Below are 18,246 nucleotides of genomic sequence, written 5' to 3'. Positions count from 1 at the left end.
GTCTGCCATTGAGGAGGAGCAAAGAGGGAAGAACATTAGGTCCTTAGATTTAGATAAGGACAAACTACCAGTTGACCATGCCTTGGGACTTCAATGGAATGTGGAAGATGACACCTTTAGATTTACCATCATACTCAATGAAAAACCCCATACCCGTAGAGGTATTATCTCCATGGTGAGCTCTGTCTTTGATCCTCTTGGACTTTTGGCACCCCTCACTCTTCCAGCCAAACAATTTTTACAGCAATTGTGCAAAGAAGGCTGTGGATGGGATAAGCCGATATCCACGTCTCAATTAAGACAATGGCTATGTTGGATTCATGACCTACCCAAGTTGGCGGCCTTCAGTGTGCAACGCTGTAAGAAACCCAATGGATTTGGTAAGCCACAGTCCTTTCAGTTGCATCATTTTTCTGATGCCAGCGAACTTGGATATGGAACTGTAAGCTACATCAGAATGACCAATGAGCAAGGTAACATCCATGTATCTTTCATGATTGGAAAGGCAAGAGTTTCCCCTTTAAAGCAGTTGACGATACCACGACTTGAGTTGGCAGCTGCTGTGTTGTCTGTCAAAGTAGACAAGATGCTCCGGTCAGAACTGCAGCTGCCATGGAAAAATTCACTGTTCTGGACAGTGTGAGGCAGTGTTGAAATACATAGCCAATGACAGTGCAAGATTTCACACTTATGTTGCCAACAGAGTATCATTCGTTAGAGATAATACCTGCACCCAACAATGGAGGTATGTGTCCAGTAAGGGCAATCCGGCAGATGATGCATCCAGGGGGCTGAGTGTACCAATGTTTCTGGAAAGTATAAAATGGATATGTGGCCCTAAATTCCTCTGGCAACCAGATCACAGTTGGCCAACTAAAGGGTATAAACAAGTGTCCCTTAGACAAGATGACCCAGAGGTCAAAGGTTTTACCATTGTGTGTAACACGGTCACTAAAAATGAACAGAATCCTACCCAAAAGCTTCTTTCTTACTTCGCAGATTGGACCAGATTGCTTAAAGCTGTTGCTTGGTACCAAAAGCTTGGAGACAGCCTGTTAGCACTCGCTGCTAAAAGGAAGGAACTTTCCACCAATGTCTGCACTCGGTCTAGACATCAAAAACTGGCTTTCCAGCTGCATACCTTCAGATCAACACTTAGTGGTCAGTTCTTGTCTATGAAAGACCTTGGGAGAGCAGAAAAAGAAATTGTATCCTACACTCAAAAACAAGCTTTCCCAAATGATTTCGAAAAGCTAAAAATGACTCCACACAATGTTCAAAAAAAGAGTACCCTCTACAAACTAGATCCAATGATAAAAGATGGATTGTTGAGAGTTGGAGGACGACTGTCAAGGGCGACGATGTCAGAAAGCATGAAGCATCCCATCATTCTTCCGAAACACTCCCACACCTCCAATTTGTTACTACGCCACATTCACGAAAGGTATGGGCACTGTGAAAGAAATTATATTCTTGCCCAGTTGCGTAAGAAGTATTGGATCATCAATGGCAACACAGCAGCAAGAAAAATTATTTCTAAGTGTGTGACATGCAGACGCTTGAAAGGCAAAACTGAGAAACAAAAGATGGCTAATTTGCCAAAAGAAAGAACTCTACCAGATCTTCCACCGTTCACAAATGTTGGAATGGACTATTTTGGCCCAGTAGAAACAAAAAGAGGAAGAAATTTTGTCAAAAGATATGGCGTACTCTTTACATGCATGTCGTGCAGAGCCATTCATCTTGAAATGGCCAGCTCCCTGGACACTGACTCCTGTATCCATGCTTTAAGAAGATTAATATGTAGGAGGGGCCAGGTAAAACATATCTGGTCTGACAATGGTACCAATCTCGTTGGTGCATGCAGAGAGCTCAAAAAGGCCATTACCAATCTGAACAGCAGTAAGATTCAAAGTGCCATGCTCCAAAGGGGTATTGACTGGAGTTTCAACCCACCAGGGGCGTCTCACCACGGTGGCGTGTGGGAGAGACTAATCAGGTCTGCAAGATGGGTCTTAAATTCCCTTTTACACCAACAAGTTGTAGACGATGAAAGGTCTCCAGACATTGTTTTGTGAAGTTGAGGCAATTCTTAACAACCGCCCAATCACCACTGCATCCTCTGACCCTTTCGACCTGGAGGGTCTTACACCTAACCACATTCTCTTGCATAACTCACAGCCTGTTCTACCTCCAGGTGAGTTTTCCAAATCTGACTCATACACCAGGCGCCGGTGGAAACAAGTGCAATACTTGGCAGATTTGTTCTGGAGGAGATGGACACAGGAGTATTTAACACTAATGCAAGAGAGACAGAAGTGGTGTAAAGCAAGAACTAATCTCAAAGTTGGAGATATTGTGGTGGTGGTTGACCCTACCTCTCCAAGATCCTCATGGCCGCTTGCAAGAATACTAGAAACAAAACCTGACTCAAAAGGGATGGTCCGGTCAGTCAAACTGCAGACAAAGACCAGCATTATCGAGCGGCCTATCACAAAGCTGTGCTTGTTGTTGGAAGAAGATGATCAATAGAGATCAGATGAATGGAAAGTATATATTCTTTTCTTTTTGTAATTAGATTACTTAGATTATTAATAGCTCCTTGTATAAATGTATATAAATGTTCAATGTTAAGTTTGAAACAATCAGTTCACATGCCGCTTGAACTGAGGCACTATAGTGATCTGTCAAAACACATTAAAGAGCCACAAAATGGTAGATTTATTTTTTTTAATTTCTTACAAAATAATACAAGTTGAAAGCAGATACATCACAAAACTGCTCGTTTTACATGGATTCATTTTATGAGGCTTTAACCTTTTTGGATCTTTTAAATTTTCATTTCATTTCAATGTACATGTTGCCCCTTGGTAATATTATTAGAAAATACGGGATTAGTTCCCACTGTTATGCTGATGATATTTAGCTTTATATCTCAACGAGACTAGATGAAACTTCTAAATTATCTAAGATAACAGAGTGTGTTAAAAATGTAAAAGATTGGATGACCAATAATTTTCTCCTATTAAATTAGGATAAGACAGAGATATTAATTATTGGACCAAAAAAACAGTACACAGAATCTTGTAGACTACAGTTTGCAACTAGACGGATGTACTGTTACTTCCTCTACAGTCAAAAATCTGGGTGTTATTAAACAGCAACTTGTCTTTTGAAAACCATATTTCCCATGTTACAAAAACAGCATTCTTCAATCTTAGAAACATTGCCAAGCTATGAAACATGTTACCTGTTTCTGATGCAGAAAAGCTAGTTCATGCATTCATGACCTCTAGACTGGACTATTGTAATGCACTTCTAGGTGGCTGTCCTGTATCTTCAATAAACAAGTTACAGGTAGTCCAAAATGCAGCACCTAGAGTCCTTACCAGGTCAATAAAATATGATCATATTACCCCAATTTTACAGTCTCTGCACTGGCTACCTATTAAGTTCTGTATCAGTTACAAATTATCATTACTTACCTATAAGGCCCTAAATGGTTTAGCTCCTGCGTACCTAACTAGCCTTCTACCATGCTACAACCCATCACGCTCCCTAAGGTCACAAAACGCTGGACTTTTGGTAGTTCCTAGGATAGCAATGTCCACTAAAGGAGGTAGAGCTTTTTCCACATTTGGCTCCCAAACTCTGGAATAGCCTTCCTGATAATGTTCGGGGTTCAGACACACTCTCTCTGTTTCAATCTAGATTAAAAACACATCTCTTTCGCCAAGCATTCAAATAATGCATCTCATAAATTGTGACTGCAGTTGTATCTGATCAAATGCACATTCTTACTCTTTATCTTTGGTTAAACTAATTAATTTTAGTTGGTTGGAACAGCAGCTACGTTAATTACATATCTATTTGTTTCTCTGTTTGTAACTAGGATTTACACAAGCTCCAGTCTGGATCCAGAACACCTCAGAAGAGATGATGCTGACCATCAGAGGACCCCAGATGATGCTAACCCTGAATCAGCATACAGAATTAACAAATATTGCTACAAGTGTAACTGCATCATATAATAATTAATAATGTTCATCGCCTGGCTGACCACTCCTTGTATTAATATTTCTGAAAAATCCTGTCATATGCGCAGAAACTGACAGTAACCACTTATAAGCTATAACTAAATATTGTAGAAACGTAATTTTCTGTAAAGTTGCTTTGTAATGATTTGTATCAGAAAAAGCGCTACAGTATATAAATAAACTTGAATTTAATTTAATATAATTTTTTATTAGATAAGAGATGTTCAACATTGATAATAATAAGAAATTATTAGAATGTTAGAATGATTCCTGAATGAACATGTTACACTGAAGACTGGAGTAAAATTCAGCTTTGATATCACAGGAAAATACACTTTATAATATATTACAACAGAAAACAGTTATTTTGAATTATTATAGTTATTTAAAATTGCAATTATTTTAGTAATATTTCACTATATTATGTTTTTTACTGTATTTTTGATCAAATAAATGCAGCCATGGTGAACAGAAGATACACCTTAAAAAACATTTTTTTTAAAAATCCTACCAACCACAAACTTTAGATTTTTCATTTTTATTTTAAAACTATTTATTTTAGTTTATATATATATATATATTTTTTTTTTTTTTTATTTCCTGTGGGATTTAAATGATTTTCAGTGGTAAATGACGTAATGCCACAAATGTTGTCCACAAAGAATAAATTATATTAAAATCAGAACATTTAATTAATGCTTCAGGCTAGTTTGCAAACTCTGGGATGATTCCCAGAAAAAAGAACATGTGTGTACGGAGTGTGTGTGTGCAGGCAAAGAGGTGTGTATACACTCACGTTCTCTGTAGAAGGAGACAATAATCCACCATGACAGGAACTATTTCCTGCAGAGGAGAAGAGAGAAAGAACAAGCAGGAGCAAGAAAAGACAGAGTGATGGGATTTGTAGACACAGAAGAACAAGAAAAAAAAAGAGAGTGAGAATTCATTCATTCATAATAATAGACTGTATTAATAACACCAGGGCTGGCAAAGTAAACTAGAGAACGAGAAAGAAATCTTTGTTTGCAGAACAAATCATTTTGAAAATATTGAGAATCCAATCTTATATATTTCCCAACTCAATAAACATGGGAAGTAATTAAATGTGCACATTTCTCTTGTGGTAAAACTGACTTTGAAAGTGTGTCTGACAGACAGTTAGAGAGGCATAACATTCCACATTGCCCTAGATATACAGAGCTAAATCTTCCATTTGGACATGGTGAGTGCCTTATTTTTGTGATGACAGAGTGCTTCTTAATGGTAAAACGAAATCAGAGAGCGAGCGAGACCCAGAGGCAGAGGAGAGATGACATTAGTGCATGTTGTTTCCACTTTATGATACGGTTTAAAAACGGATGCCGCAGGCCTAAAGACTGACTCTATCATTCTCTCAGTCTGCTCTCCTCACTCTCACCTCTCTTAAAAGCCTCTTTAATGCTAGAAAACTCTTCAGCTCGGTCTTGCTCTCTCGTTAAATAATATCTAAATCTTTAAATATATGGAAAATATTTAACTTCTGGAGAGAACACCGTTTGAGGCTCATTCGAGAGGCCTTCTACTGGTGACCCATTACCTGGAAGTGCTGCTCCATCACCTGGATTTTTCCTTGCTCGGGACACTTTTTCAGAGAGCGCTCCACATACTGTAACAAAATTTCCACCATCTGTGAAGAGAGAAAAATCACCAGAGGAATGTGTTATTTATTTACCCAAAATAATAATAATAAATAGTTTTTATGTACCTACAACGAGTTCATTTAGGCCATTCTAACTATTACTTACAGTGCAGAAGTGGGATTCTGATCATCAGTTTAGTTAGAGAATTGGGCTCAAAAAGTTTTAACCAATGGATTTAATGTTAAGTTAAAGGGTACATACACAACACATGGAAACTCATTTCTAAGCATGAACCTACACAGTTCTCGGTCTGAAATCCGACATGCTGTACTTACACACACAGTATAAACCGGTGGGTACCCACTACTGATCCAACCTCCATTTCTGAATCAAAGTAATAAGTCATCTTTTGTGGACATACAATCACAGATAACACTTGAGGCTTTCTTTTTCTACACTGGATATCAATTGCTGTTTGAAGAGATCTCCACAATAATGCTGCAGACATTCTCATAAATGTATTGCCCTCATAGGTTGCTTTGCAAAAGATCTTCTACCAGTCCACTGTTCCACCAGTGACACGACATGGCATAGAAAAGCCTCTTTTTCTTATTTATTCTAAAATGTTTCACCTTTAGTGCGTGTATTGTGCATACCTAGTTTCAATTGGTTCCTTCAGTTTATGTTCCAACAAGAAAGGTTTTTTTTAATTGAAGATGTATTTATAGTATAGTATAGTATAGTATAGTATAGTATAGTAAGATGTATTTATAGTGGTGGTGGTGGCGCAGTAGATAAGACACATGCCTTTAAGACACATTTACAGCGGTGTCAGTGTATTAGGAAGAATCTTACCTTGTCTGTGACCACACCTTTTCTCTTAGCAGGGTCTGCAAAAAGTCCTGTTATGTAAACACATCACAATAGGTCTACATTACTATCTGGATTTTATGGCATCATTAAAGCATTTGTAGCTTTTCTCATCTTAATTCTATCAAACAGTTTTTTTCACTTTGGTAGAAAAACTCTGCAGTTCTTGGAAAAAGACAGACTATATAAATTGTAAGTTTAAATGATTACTAATTAAAAGCTTGAAGTCTGAAAGCTGCGATCGTTTTCACAGAAATTGAGAAAATAGTCATTTGGTTAAACATTTAACAGAACGTAAATATTAGAGTGGATGTGAACAGAAGGACTGACCTAGCACAGCTTTGGCGGTGCCCTCGTGGAAGGACCAAGCAAGAGACAGAGCCTCCATGAACTTCTCTTGCTTCAACAGATGGTCCACACGCTGCAGCACATCAGAACTCCCATTACTATCAGATTCGCTAAAGCTAATCAGATATAGCATCATGTGATGTGTTACAAAATGATGCCTTACCTCACGCCAGTTCCTCAGGGTCATGATGTGCACAGACTACAAAGAAGAAGAAAAAAAGTGATTAACAGATCTGAAACAGGGCTGAACAAAGGTGCTCTGATGACCCTGAGCAGTCCAAGAGAATTTTGAGCCAGATTTAACCAGTTGGATGTTGCTGCGCTTCAATTGCTCATCACATAGATATGTTTTTCTTTAAATCTTCCAAAATTAAACATTTGGTTTTCTGTTTTAAACACTGAACATTGTTACTGCAAATTGTGCAAAATTCAAGTGATGCTTTTCGGGGGGAAGAACATAAAAGAGGAAGATAAAACTTTAAACTATAATATTTTATTAAACATTTTAAACTATAATAATATTTCACAATATTATTGTTGTAACACATTTATGATCACTACATGAAGTTTAAGTCATGTAGTGTGAACTAGGCTTTACTGACCACAAACTTTAGAATTCTAATGTCTTTTCTTTTTTTGTGTAATTGGCACACTAAAACATTTATTACATTTAGAATGGACCAGTGAAAATGTATTAATGTATTTGCCATTAAATGTACTGCTAGAGCATAAAATTTGAAGAATTCATACAACTAAGGTCACGTTGGATGTTTATTCAAGCACTGGTTGAGTTATTAAATAAGCAGCACTTGGGGGAAATGATACAGGCCACAGGAATTAATGAAACCTCCAAGAGCTGGGCCACTATCACTTCTAATGGATGACCTACAGGCATTTCTATTGCAATCCTTCCAACTGCCCCTCTCTCCTTCATTTCTCTTCCCGTACCTCCCTCTGGCTGCAGGTAACAGGAAATTCAATGAGGACAGCACGGAGAGCAGACCTCAATGAATATTCACGGTATGTGTGATGTGTGATTAGCATAATAGCACTTGAGTGTGCCATAGCTCAGTCAGAGGGGCGCTGGAGGAGTCAGCCAAACACAAGTCAACCAACTTGTGCTACCAGTTTGAGAGTTTACAAGATACCCTTGCAAATCTCATGTATTCACCCTTATAAATGTAAAATGTATTAATTCATTATATAACAACAGTTTGAAGTTAAAACATCCTTTTTTTCTCTTTCTTACGAACACACAGCTTTTCGCTTCACAAGACATTCATTTATGGATTGGGGTCATGTGGATTACACGTGGGTTATTGTGATGTTTTTATTCGCTCATTCTGACAGCAGAAGATCCACTGGTTAATAAGTGATTAGGGCTGCAACTAACGATTATTTTGATAATCGATTAATCTGTCGATTATTTTTACGATTAATCGATTAATCGGTTTATGTACTTATATTTTAGTTTTTTCCATTTTTTCCCCAGGTAAATTATTAATAAATGGTCTTTATCATTCAGCATAGATTTAAGAGATTTTAACCATTTTGCACTGTCATATCCTCATCAAAAATATACCTGGAGTTGTTTTATTGTGTTAGTAATCCTTTGTCGAACTCTTCTGCAATCAGAACACTGACCCATACTCTAGCAAATTTCACAAGGAGATTTAAAATAATGTTTTCACCATGGCAGTCCTTAGAGCTCCTAAAGTAGTTTAACATCCTGAACAAAGCTTATTAAGGAATCTTTCAGAACATATTTTCACGAAGAATAAGGATAAAACAGAATAAAATTGCAGTGCATTGTATTTTATTATTTACTGGGAAACACCTTTATAGCTTTTGCTGTGAAATTGTAAACAATCCTTCAAAAAAAGTGCCAATGGCATGAAACCTGAATGGAACTCACAATTTAAAGTAAAATCCATCAGAAGGTTGTCCAGAAAAAAAATAGGACACACACAAAAAACCTGCTTTGTGAAAAAGAGCAGTGAATACTTAGAAAAAAAAGTGCATTTCAAATATCTACATTTACCTCTCTCATTCAGTCATAATTAGGCTGCACGACTGAATTTTGAACTGGTAAACGACAAACTGATCACAGAACATGTTTGTAAAGCTTTAAATGTTAACAGTTAAAAAGCAATGTTATCAGCTTTTACGACTAAACGTTTGCAAACAATATTGTACTGGAGAATCTGCACAAATGAAAGTCTTAGGGGCCGTTCACAAATCGCGCCTAAAAACGCGTGGAAAACGCTAGGCGCACCGCTTTCTCCTTCTTTCCAAAGCGCTCGCGCAGAAGCGCCCCTGAGGCGTCTGCCTTTGATAAGCAACCATGACGTGCTCTCTCCTTGAAGACGCGGAAATTTCAGCAAAGGATAAATGGATTTGCAGCTCAAAAAAATCGCTTGCAGTAGCTCTGCTACTAAGTTTATTTCAAAATGGAAATCCATATACAACTATGATCAGCTGTTCCTTTCATCTTGACTGAGCTTTTAACGTTGTTACGGGAAAGGATGAAGCTGATTGGTTAGTTCTTGTCACATGACCCGCGGTGCGGTTGCGGCATTCTGAAAAGTTTAAATGTTTTTAACTCGATGCGGTGCGGTGTTGGAAATAACGAACTTGAGCGCTCAAAAAAGACGCGATATGTGAACGTCCCCTTAAACAGTGCAGTAGAGCAGAGTTTACAGGTTACTCTTCTTTTTTAAAGGCTCAATGTAAAGTACTCCCACATCACGCTGAATGCTGCAGACATAGACATCATATGATTTCTATGGCTGCAGAGACGCTGTTCGGGAAGCACGTGACATAAAACAAGGCCAGCTATTGGCTATTCGCTACTTCTCCTGTTGTACTGGCTGAGTAAAACCTCCGGTGGCTCATTACTGCCACACTTTGGTCACCGCAGATTTGAAATATGCACGAAATGAGCCGCTTACGGCAAATAAAAGTTATTTAGCAACGAATCGATGACTAAATTAGTTGACAACTATTTTAATAATCGATTTTAATCGATTAAATCGATTCGTTGTTTCAGCTCTATAAGTGATGTTATGCTAAATTTCTCCAAATCCGTTCTGATGAAGAAACAAATTCACCTACATCTTGGATAGCATGAAGGGGAGTACATTTTTAGCAAATTGTAGTTTTTGGATGAACCACTGCATACGTGACCAACACCACCAATTAAACTTTTTTAGGAAGTCCTTTGACCAACATTTATCCCAGACTGCTCACATGTGGCAGATTAACATCCAAAACAAAAAAATATCTTCTCATTGGCTCAATGTTTTGTCCGTCAAAAATCTCCCACAAAGCCAAAGGTTGGTGGGTTACAGAGAAAATAATGTGAAAATAGCTATGTCTCAAGATGTCACAAAATCCAACTACACTGTTTAAATAAAACTACCAGCAAGTTTATAATACAAACTTTGGAGGCAAACTCATTTTGTTTTTGTAATTTGTAACATCATAAAAAGTTTTACAACATGAACACAGACTGCTTCACTTCTTGAAGAAACATGATAGAGGGTAAATCTTTCAGGCAAATTATAAATAATGAAGTTTATAATTTAAAAATGTTTATATTACACGTTTGTGGACAAATGCTGTTGGATGTTTATCACTGGTAAATTGATGTTTGTGATGAACAATTCACCAAAGTGCGATGGACAGGATTTATCTCACCAAGATTCATTCATACTTCCGTCAAAAATAATTCTTGCTGTTGCTAGAGCATCTATGCCGTAAAACATAAACTAGGCAATGATGTTATTTTATCAGAATCAGAATGAGCTTTATTGCCAGGTATGTTCACACATACGAGGAATTTGTTTTCGTGACAGAAGCTCCGCAGTGCAACATAATGACAGTGACAGAACAAAAAACACAAAATGGAATAAAAAATGTACAAATTTTTACAAATACAAATAGGTAGGTAAGGAACGAAAATATACAAATTGACAATGTATATAAGGGCTGTCAATGAATATTCTAAATTCGAATATGTATTCGAATAGTTTAAAAAAAAAAACGATTTTCGAAGGTGAAAATTAATATTCGAATAAAAAAAAAATGTGGAAAAAAAGGCCCGCGGTAGTAGAGGCGTGGTAGTCTGCTTTGCGAGTGGGCGCGCTAGCGTGCCTGAGGGTTCAGGGACAGGTCACAGGAGTCGCACTGTATGGCACAGCATCACTGCTGAAAGTTGACTTGTCTTCATGGAAGATGGCAGCAAGTGCAGAGCCCAACTCGACCGCAGCAGAGAAAATGAGGAAAAATTGTTGACCCGCGAGATTGTTGCATGCAAGCTATTTAAGATACAGTTAGCATACCTTCGACCACTAGCAACATGAGGTCACATCTCAAAAATGTGCACCCAAATGAGCATAGCACTATGTGTGGAACTCCAGCTAAACAGTCACGTCTTGACACTTAACGTTACTTTGCATCGCCCGCCGCAAGCACTTTGTCTGCAACACGACAAGAGGCCATAATGGATAAAATAATTTCGTTCATTTGTAAGGACATGAGACCGATCAGTATCGTGGATGGGGCACGCTTCGGGGAGTTCTGTCAAGCAATGGATCCAAGGTTTGATTATTTATCGTTTCATGTCAAGGAAAAGTTCCATGTTTACCATAGCACAGCTCGCTCGGAGCATTCAATGTCAGTTCTATATGCTGTAAAACTTCAATTAATATTAATAATATTTGTTTCAATCACTGAATGAAGCCTGCTATATTTGGGACAACAGTCGCGACCTTAAATTGCTTGCACAAAAATTAGTTTGTTCATTTAAACCATTATGCGCAGAGAACGTGAGGGTGAGAGAGTGTGAGGTCTGCAGTCTTGGCCATTAGTTGATTTCCTTGTTTTTGTGTAGGTAATACGTTGTCATATATGTTTAAACTTAAATAGACTATCTATACAAGTAGTTATGTCTCTTTTATTATTTTTGCCTGTTATTGACGTAATGCGCGTCATTGACAACATGCGCAACCAGATGTTCGAATAGTTTGAATATTCGTGTATTTTTTAGAGGGAATATTCTAACGTCAATTTTGAGCAATTTTGACAGCCCTAATGTGTGTGTATATATATATATATATATATATATATATATATATATATATATATATAGAGAGAGAGAGAGAGAGAGAGAGAGAGAGAAAGAGATCTTTAATGGCAACTTCAACAATATTTTTAGACAGTACTCTATACAGAAAAAGTAAACAAAAAAAAAACCTTAAACAAAAAAAGTAAACAACAGGACCGGGAATTGGAGAGAGTAGTCACCCCTCTTTCATTTTCAATTAAGACTACCAACTTGATAATGTTCCATCAAAACTAATCAAGGCTTTTGATATAGTTGGGCCTAGTGTTTTATCTATTATAAATAGTTGCCTTGTATCAGGGTTTGTTCCGGCTTCTTTTAAATATGCTGTGGTGAAGCCTCTAATTAAAAACATTAATTTGGACTCTACAGTGTATTGCAATTATAGACCAGTGTATAGCAATTAAAATTTCCTTTTTTCCTCAAAAATGTTGGAGAAAGCAGTTCTCAGTCAGATGCAGTCTTTCTTGAATAGAAATTCTCTCTTTGAAGTATTTCAGTCTGGGTTCAAGGAGCATAACTGTACATAATCTGCGCTTTTAAAGGTTCTTAATGATGTTTTGTTAACTGTAGACTCTGGTAATGCTGCAGTTCTGGTGTTACTTGACCATAGTACAGCATTTGACACCACAGACCATAAAATTCTTATTGCACGGCTTGAGCGATTGGTACAGTTTCAAGGTACTGTTTTAAAATGGTCAAAAGTCCAATTTAACAAATATAAATTTTTCAGTTGCCTTGAGTTAATTTTATATCATCTTCAGCTCCTCTTACATGTGGGATTCCTCAAGGATCTATTTTGGGTCCCATTTTGTTTTCATCATATATGCTTCCAAATGGGTCTATTTAAAAAAAAAACGTGGTATATCATTTTACTGTTATGCTGATAACACACAAATATACAGTATATGCCAGTAAAGAACGAAAGTAGCTCACTAGGGCCCCTTTTTGCATGTTTGAATGAATTGAAAACTTGGTTGGATGAGAATGTTTTGCATACGAATGAATCTAAAACAGAGATTTATTTAAACTGAGATTTGGGTGAGATTTGCACCCCCAAATACATATGGGTCCCCTAAGTTTGATTTAGGCCCTTTATCTATTCATAGTAAATTCATGTTTTAAAAAAAAATTATGGGTACTTTTTAATGAGTCGTTAAAAATTGACAAACAGATCAATGCTGTTGTCAGATCAGGCACACAACCAACACAAGTTTCGAAAACGAAAATAGGAAATTGATTCTAACGACCTTCTCTCGGAGCACATCCAGGTTTTTTTTTTTTTTTTTGGAGCGTGTCCATTTTATTTTTTTTTTTTTTGGAACAGGCGTCACACAGCAACTGCAGTTTCGGACACACACGCATAACAGCAAATAATACTTCTGCACAATGTTTCTCTTTTTACAACAGAAATCTGAATTCTGCCGGTATTCAGACAGTCTCATGCATACAGATACAGATTCGGGCTAGAATCGCCTAGGGCTGTCAAAATAACTGAAAAACGAAATAATTTTTTTTTACTTAAATATGATAAAAATTCGAATTCTATTCGAATTTAAAATGCATAATTTCAGTAAGGGTGAAGAAAAGCTTTTTGCTTCTCTTCTGAGGCCTCAAGACAGCGCATCGAGCAAAATATTACTGCACGTTTATTAAAAGCATTAGAATACATGACTGTGAAAAAACAACATAATAATAATTGGTTCATAAAAATTATTTTAAATATTAAGTTGCTTAAAGAACTATAAACAAAACAGCGTCATGTATGCATGCAATGTTAAATAAATAAAAAGGGCGGAAAACCAGTCCCACAGAATAATTTTTTTTTTATTAAAAACGTGAGATGCAATGGGATGGGGAACAAAAACCCAACATAAAGTCTCGAGATATTTTTAGAAAATTAAATTAAATACATTAGTTTTACATGTCTTTCTAAACATGCGGCTCTCATGTGCGAGACGCGAGTCCAACGGTGTCCCTCTAGAAAATGTGCGAAATATGCGTTCTGTGTGAACGGCTTGGTTTCAGTTTTGATGTAAACAAGATCATCTCCACATTGATGTTCTCTTTTTTTTTTGTGGCTTCAACTGAATAGGCTAACATAACCTTATAATGCAATGCCACATACATCGTCATCGCATCTCGTGTGCCACTGATAAAGATCAAGTATACTTTGGCCGTCCGCACTCTGTCTGCATTATGTCCTTTTCATCATCCGCGTGCGGACATTTTTTGAGACCGCGCGGACGGTGAGCGTACACGAGGTGAAAGATGAGACAGCAGCTACTGCGTGTCGAGCTCGTCCACCTTTGAAAGTTGTGTAGACACGGCTGTGCGTGCGGTGAGATGGAATGGAACACGGACAGTACCGGGGCTCATAAGGCAGCTTCCTTAATGCACACCTAAAATTCGAATGGAATGTTTTTGCATTCGAATGTGGATATTTATTTTAAATTCGACTAATATATTTTTTAACAGCCCAAAAATCGCCTATGCGATTTTTTATTGTTGTTGACATTTCTAATCATAAACACAGCCATGTTGAAGCCTGCAGAAAATGTTTTGCATTATGGCAGTCCACTCTGCTTATTGTTTTTCAAAAATGTTGCACTCCTGTTTGTCATTGTGCACATAACTTCATGCCAATAAATCATCAGAAATATTGGTCTTTACATTCGTCCTACCTGTTGTCCGTGGATGTACCTATATTTGGTGTTATTTGCCGTATAAAACTTATTTAGACATGCAAAATCGATTTTACAATCGGTTCAAATGAACACTTGTCACTCAAATCAAACAGGATTTTTTTCACAAAGGTGACAACCCAAGAAAGCAAAGTAAACAGTCTCTCATTTGTAGTTTGCATTTACACGTAGCGGTGGATGCAAGTAAAACAGTATAACAGTACCTGTGGTTCAATAACGTTGAATGTTACAGGGACTGATTATTGCAAATGCAGATCCCACTGTGATCTGGTTAAATAATTTTGATTTACTTATTGCTAAGGTTTGCATGTGGTGGTGTTCTTACAACATACAGAACTACCAAATCTTGCTGTAAGTTTGATTGCATCATATAATCATTGCTGTTAATAGTGTTCATCGTCTGTTTGACTATGTCTTTAACAGATTTTTCCGTACATTTCTGCCATATGTACATGAACTGACAGTCACCACTGCTAAGCGACTACTAAGTATTGTAGAAACCTGCTTTGCAACGATTTGTATTGTAAAAAGCGCTATACAAATAAACTTGAATTGAATTGTGTTCTTAATGACAGCTTTCCTAAAAATATATCCTAATCCTAAAATAAGAAATATCCCAATATATCGCCTTGCTGACAGTATTTCAATGTATCACAATATATCTTACTGTTTTTACATGATTTCAAAGGTGTACAGCACATTGGCCAACTAACTGTTGTTTTTTAATGGTTCTTTACAAATAAATTGCCTTGCCTAATTAGAGTAAGAGAACTCTGAAAAAAATGAAGATGATCAAAACATACTCTTCTCAGTAAACTTTCAGAGTTACAATCCCTTGCTGTGGCTCTAGTACTTGCACTGCCGTAAGCTCTTGGAAGGAAAATAAATTTCACATGCTGACTGCTGGGACTGTGCCAAATTCTGTAGTATCCTTATTTTTGCAATTTTGACCAAATTAGATACAGATCCATAGCTAAGTGCACAAGTCTGTTTAATGTTGTAACTGCCCACAGCACCATGTTCTCTCATTTTAAAAAGAAAATTATTAACCAGATTTAAATTTTTTCCAAGCGCTTTCCATTTGGAAAGGAGGTCACAGAACCCACAGCCGAAACATAAAAACTACAGTTCCGCTCAGAAACGCCTCAAAACAAACAAGCAATTAATTTACTATCCCTGGATGATGCTATTAAATTAAAATTAAATTAAATTTTAAAAAATGTATGCATTTAGCAGACGCTTTTATCCGAAGCAACTTACAGTGGATTCAGGTTATCAATTTTTACCTATCATGTGTTCCTTGGGGAATCGAACCCCCAACCTTGCGCTTGACAACAAAATGCTCTAACACTTGAGCTTCAGGAAAACTATTAAAATGATTTAATCAAATATTCCCGAAATAATGATTGACCACATAGCAAACTGCATTTTTAGCACTGGAATATGATTAGTGATTACCAGTTATAAGAAATACAAAAGAAAGACTTTGCTATTAGCAGAGTTTTTATACCAGAAGCTCACATAGAACTGATTTAGCAAAAATACAGGAGGCTGAAATGTATAGAATCCATTTTTATATGCTGTTTTGTGCTTGTGTTCAGTGTTACTTATCATGTGTGGCTTTACCTTTGTTCCCAGGTACATAATCTGGCCTGCATAGCTGCAAACAGACTGGTAACATGTCTTCTCTCCAACTAGAGCCTGAAGATGCACAGAGGAAAAGTGATTCAATATTTCTATATGCCAAACACTTTCTATAGTTCCTCTACATCTCAAGAATTGGCCATTGGGTTCTTCGTGTGTTTATATAATGTTTAGACAAAAGATCTTAGCATTGACTCTTGAATCTGGTCTCACAAAACCTGGTTTCAGCTTAAGGCATATTGTTTATCATATGTAAATGATATACAGGCAGGCCTCGACTGACACCTCCTGTCTACATGAATATTTCTAGGCCAGAATAAATACAGCAGTAGGATTCTGGAAGTAAAAATTCCATACATTTTCTTCATAGTTCATACATAATTTATTATTTGATAGAGATTTTTGGTGTATCATAAATATTTTTATTTCTATTTTTACACCCTCAAGCCATCCTAGGTGTATTTGACATCCTTCTTTCAGACGAATACAATTAGAGTTATATTAATAAACACTCTGACGTTTCCAAGCTTTATAATGGCAGTGGATTGCAACCAACAGCTATAAGCTCAAAAAAGTGAAAACATCATCATAAAAGTGCTCCACATGGCTCCAGGGGGGGTAATAAAGGCCTTCTGAAGCAAATTGATGAGTTTGTGTAAGAAAAATATTCATATTTATCACGTTACAAATTAAAATTCAAGCTTCTGGCCAAACGGCCTTTCGCAGTCTACTTACGCATAAAGCACAACTTACGCAACTTGTGACATCAGAAGTAGCATAGTGCGTTATAGCGTGATGTAAATATCAGCAGTACATCACATTACTCGCATAAGTTGCGCTTTAGACTTAAGTAGACTGTAAATGGCCGTTTGGCCGGAAGCTTGAATTTTAATTTGTAATGTGATAAATATGAATATTTTTCTTACACAAACTCATCGCTTTGCTTCAGAAGGCCTTTATTAACCCCCCAGGAGCCAGGTGGAGCACTTTTATGATGATGTTTTCACTTTTTTGAGCTTATAGCTGTTGGTTGCAATCCACTGCCATTATAAAGCTTGGAACCGAAGGCTTGAATGAAGGGCAATCATCGGCAATGACGTCATTACGTCGAGCGCAAAAGCAGTGAACCGTTTCTTCAACCGGTTTATTGAATCGAAATGTCCAGAAGAATCGGTTCGTGGAAAAGAACCAAACTTCCCATCACTACTGGTGATCCGAAAACCCGATGCAACCAGTTCTTGACTCAAGAACGAGTCAATCTTTTGTTCGTTATCTGGCTCGGCTCAGTGTTCATCTTCAGTTCTCTCTTCACAGCAGTTCAGTCAGTGTACTGTTTGAGTAAATGAAATACTCCAGGATATTGGTTTGTTTGAACTCCGAGGAAGTGTCAGCCACATTAAAAAAGTTAACAGCTTAAGTCATTTGTGGATTAATGCGTATTGGAGACGCGAACTGTTTCAAACGATTCAGTTCGATTTGGTGAACTGTTTCAACAAGATCCGGTTACATCGAATGATTCGTTCGCGAACCGGATATCTTTGAACTGTTGTGTTTTGAACTTGCTCACAACAGACCCAGAAGAGAAGACAATGCTGAATAAAGTCGTAGTTTTTGCTATTTTTGGACCAAAATGTATTTCGATGCTTCAAAAAATTCTAACTGACCCTCTGATGTCATATGGACTACTTTGATGATGTTTTTTCTTACCTTTCTGGACATGGACAGTATACCGTACATACAGTTTCAATGGAGGGACTGAGAGCTCTCGGACTAAATCTAAAATATCTTAAACTGTGTTCTGAAGATAAATGGAGGTCTCACTGGTTTGGAACAACATGAGGGCGAGTTATTAATGATATAATTTTGATTATTGGGTGAACTAACCCTTTAAGGGTGAG

At 37.1% G+C, this 18,246-nt stretch overlaps 1 protein-coding gene across 1 annotated transcript in view; it reads right to left on the bottom strand.

Moving 5' to 3' along the window:
- LOC132142498 (vacuolar protein sorting-associated protein 8 homolog) overlaps positions 1 to 18,246 on the bottom strand; it is a 148,426-nt gene that overhangs the window by 122,550 nt on the left and 7,630 nt on the right. The window contains exons 15-20 of the mRNA XM_059552410.1: positions 16,331 to 16,405; positions 7,038 to 7,073; positions 6,857 to 6,947; positions 6,512 to 6,558; positions 5,614 to 5,703; positions 4,834 to 4,880 (exon numbers count right to left, since the gene is read on the bottom strand). Coding sequence (XP_059408393.1) covers positions 4,834 to 4,880; positions 5,614 to 5,703; positions 6,512 to 6,558; positions 6,857 to 6,947; positions 7,038 to 7,073; positions 16,331 to 16,405 — 386 coding nt within the window. The remainder of the gene's footprint in view (positions 1 to 4,833; positions 4,881 to 5,613; positions 5,704 to 6,511; positions 6,559 to 6,856; positions 6,948 to 7,037; positions 7,074 to 16,330; positions 16,406 to 18,246) is intronic.

This window comes from Carassius carassius, chromosome 6, assembly GCF_963082965.1.
Source record: "Carassius carassius chromosome 6, fCarCar2.1, whole genome shotgun sequence".
Lineage (NCBI taxonomy): Eukaryota > Metazoa > Chordata > Actinopteri > Cypriniformes > Cyprinidae > Carassius > Carassius carassius.
Note: the sequence above shows the minus strand (reverse complement) of the source record. Positions and strands in the feature narration are given on the sequence as shown.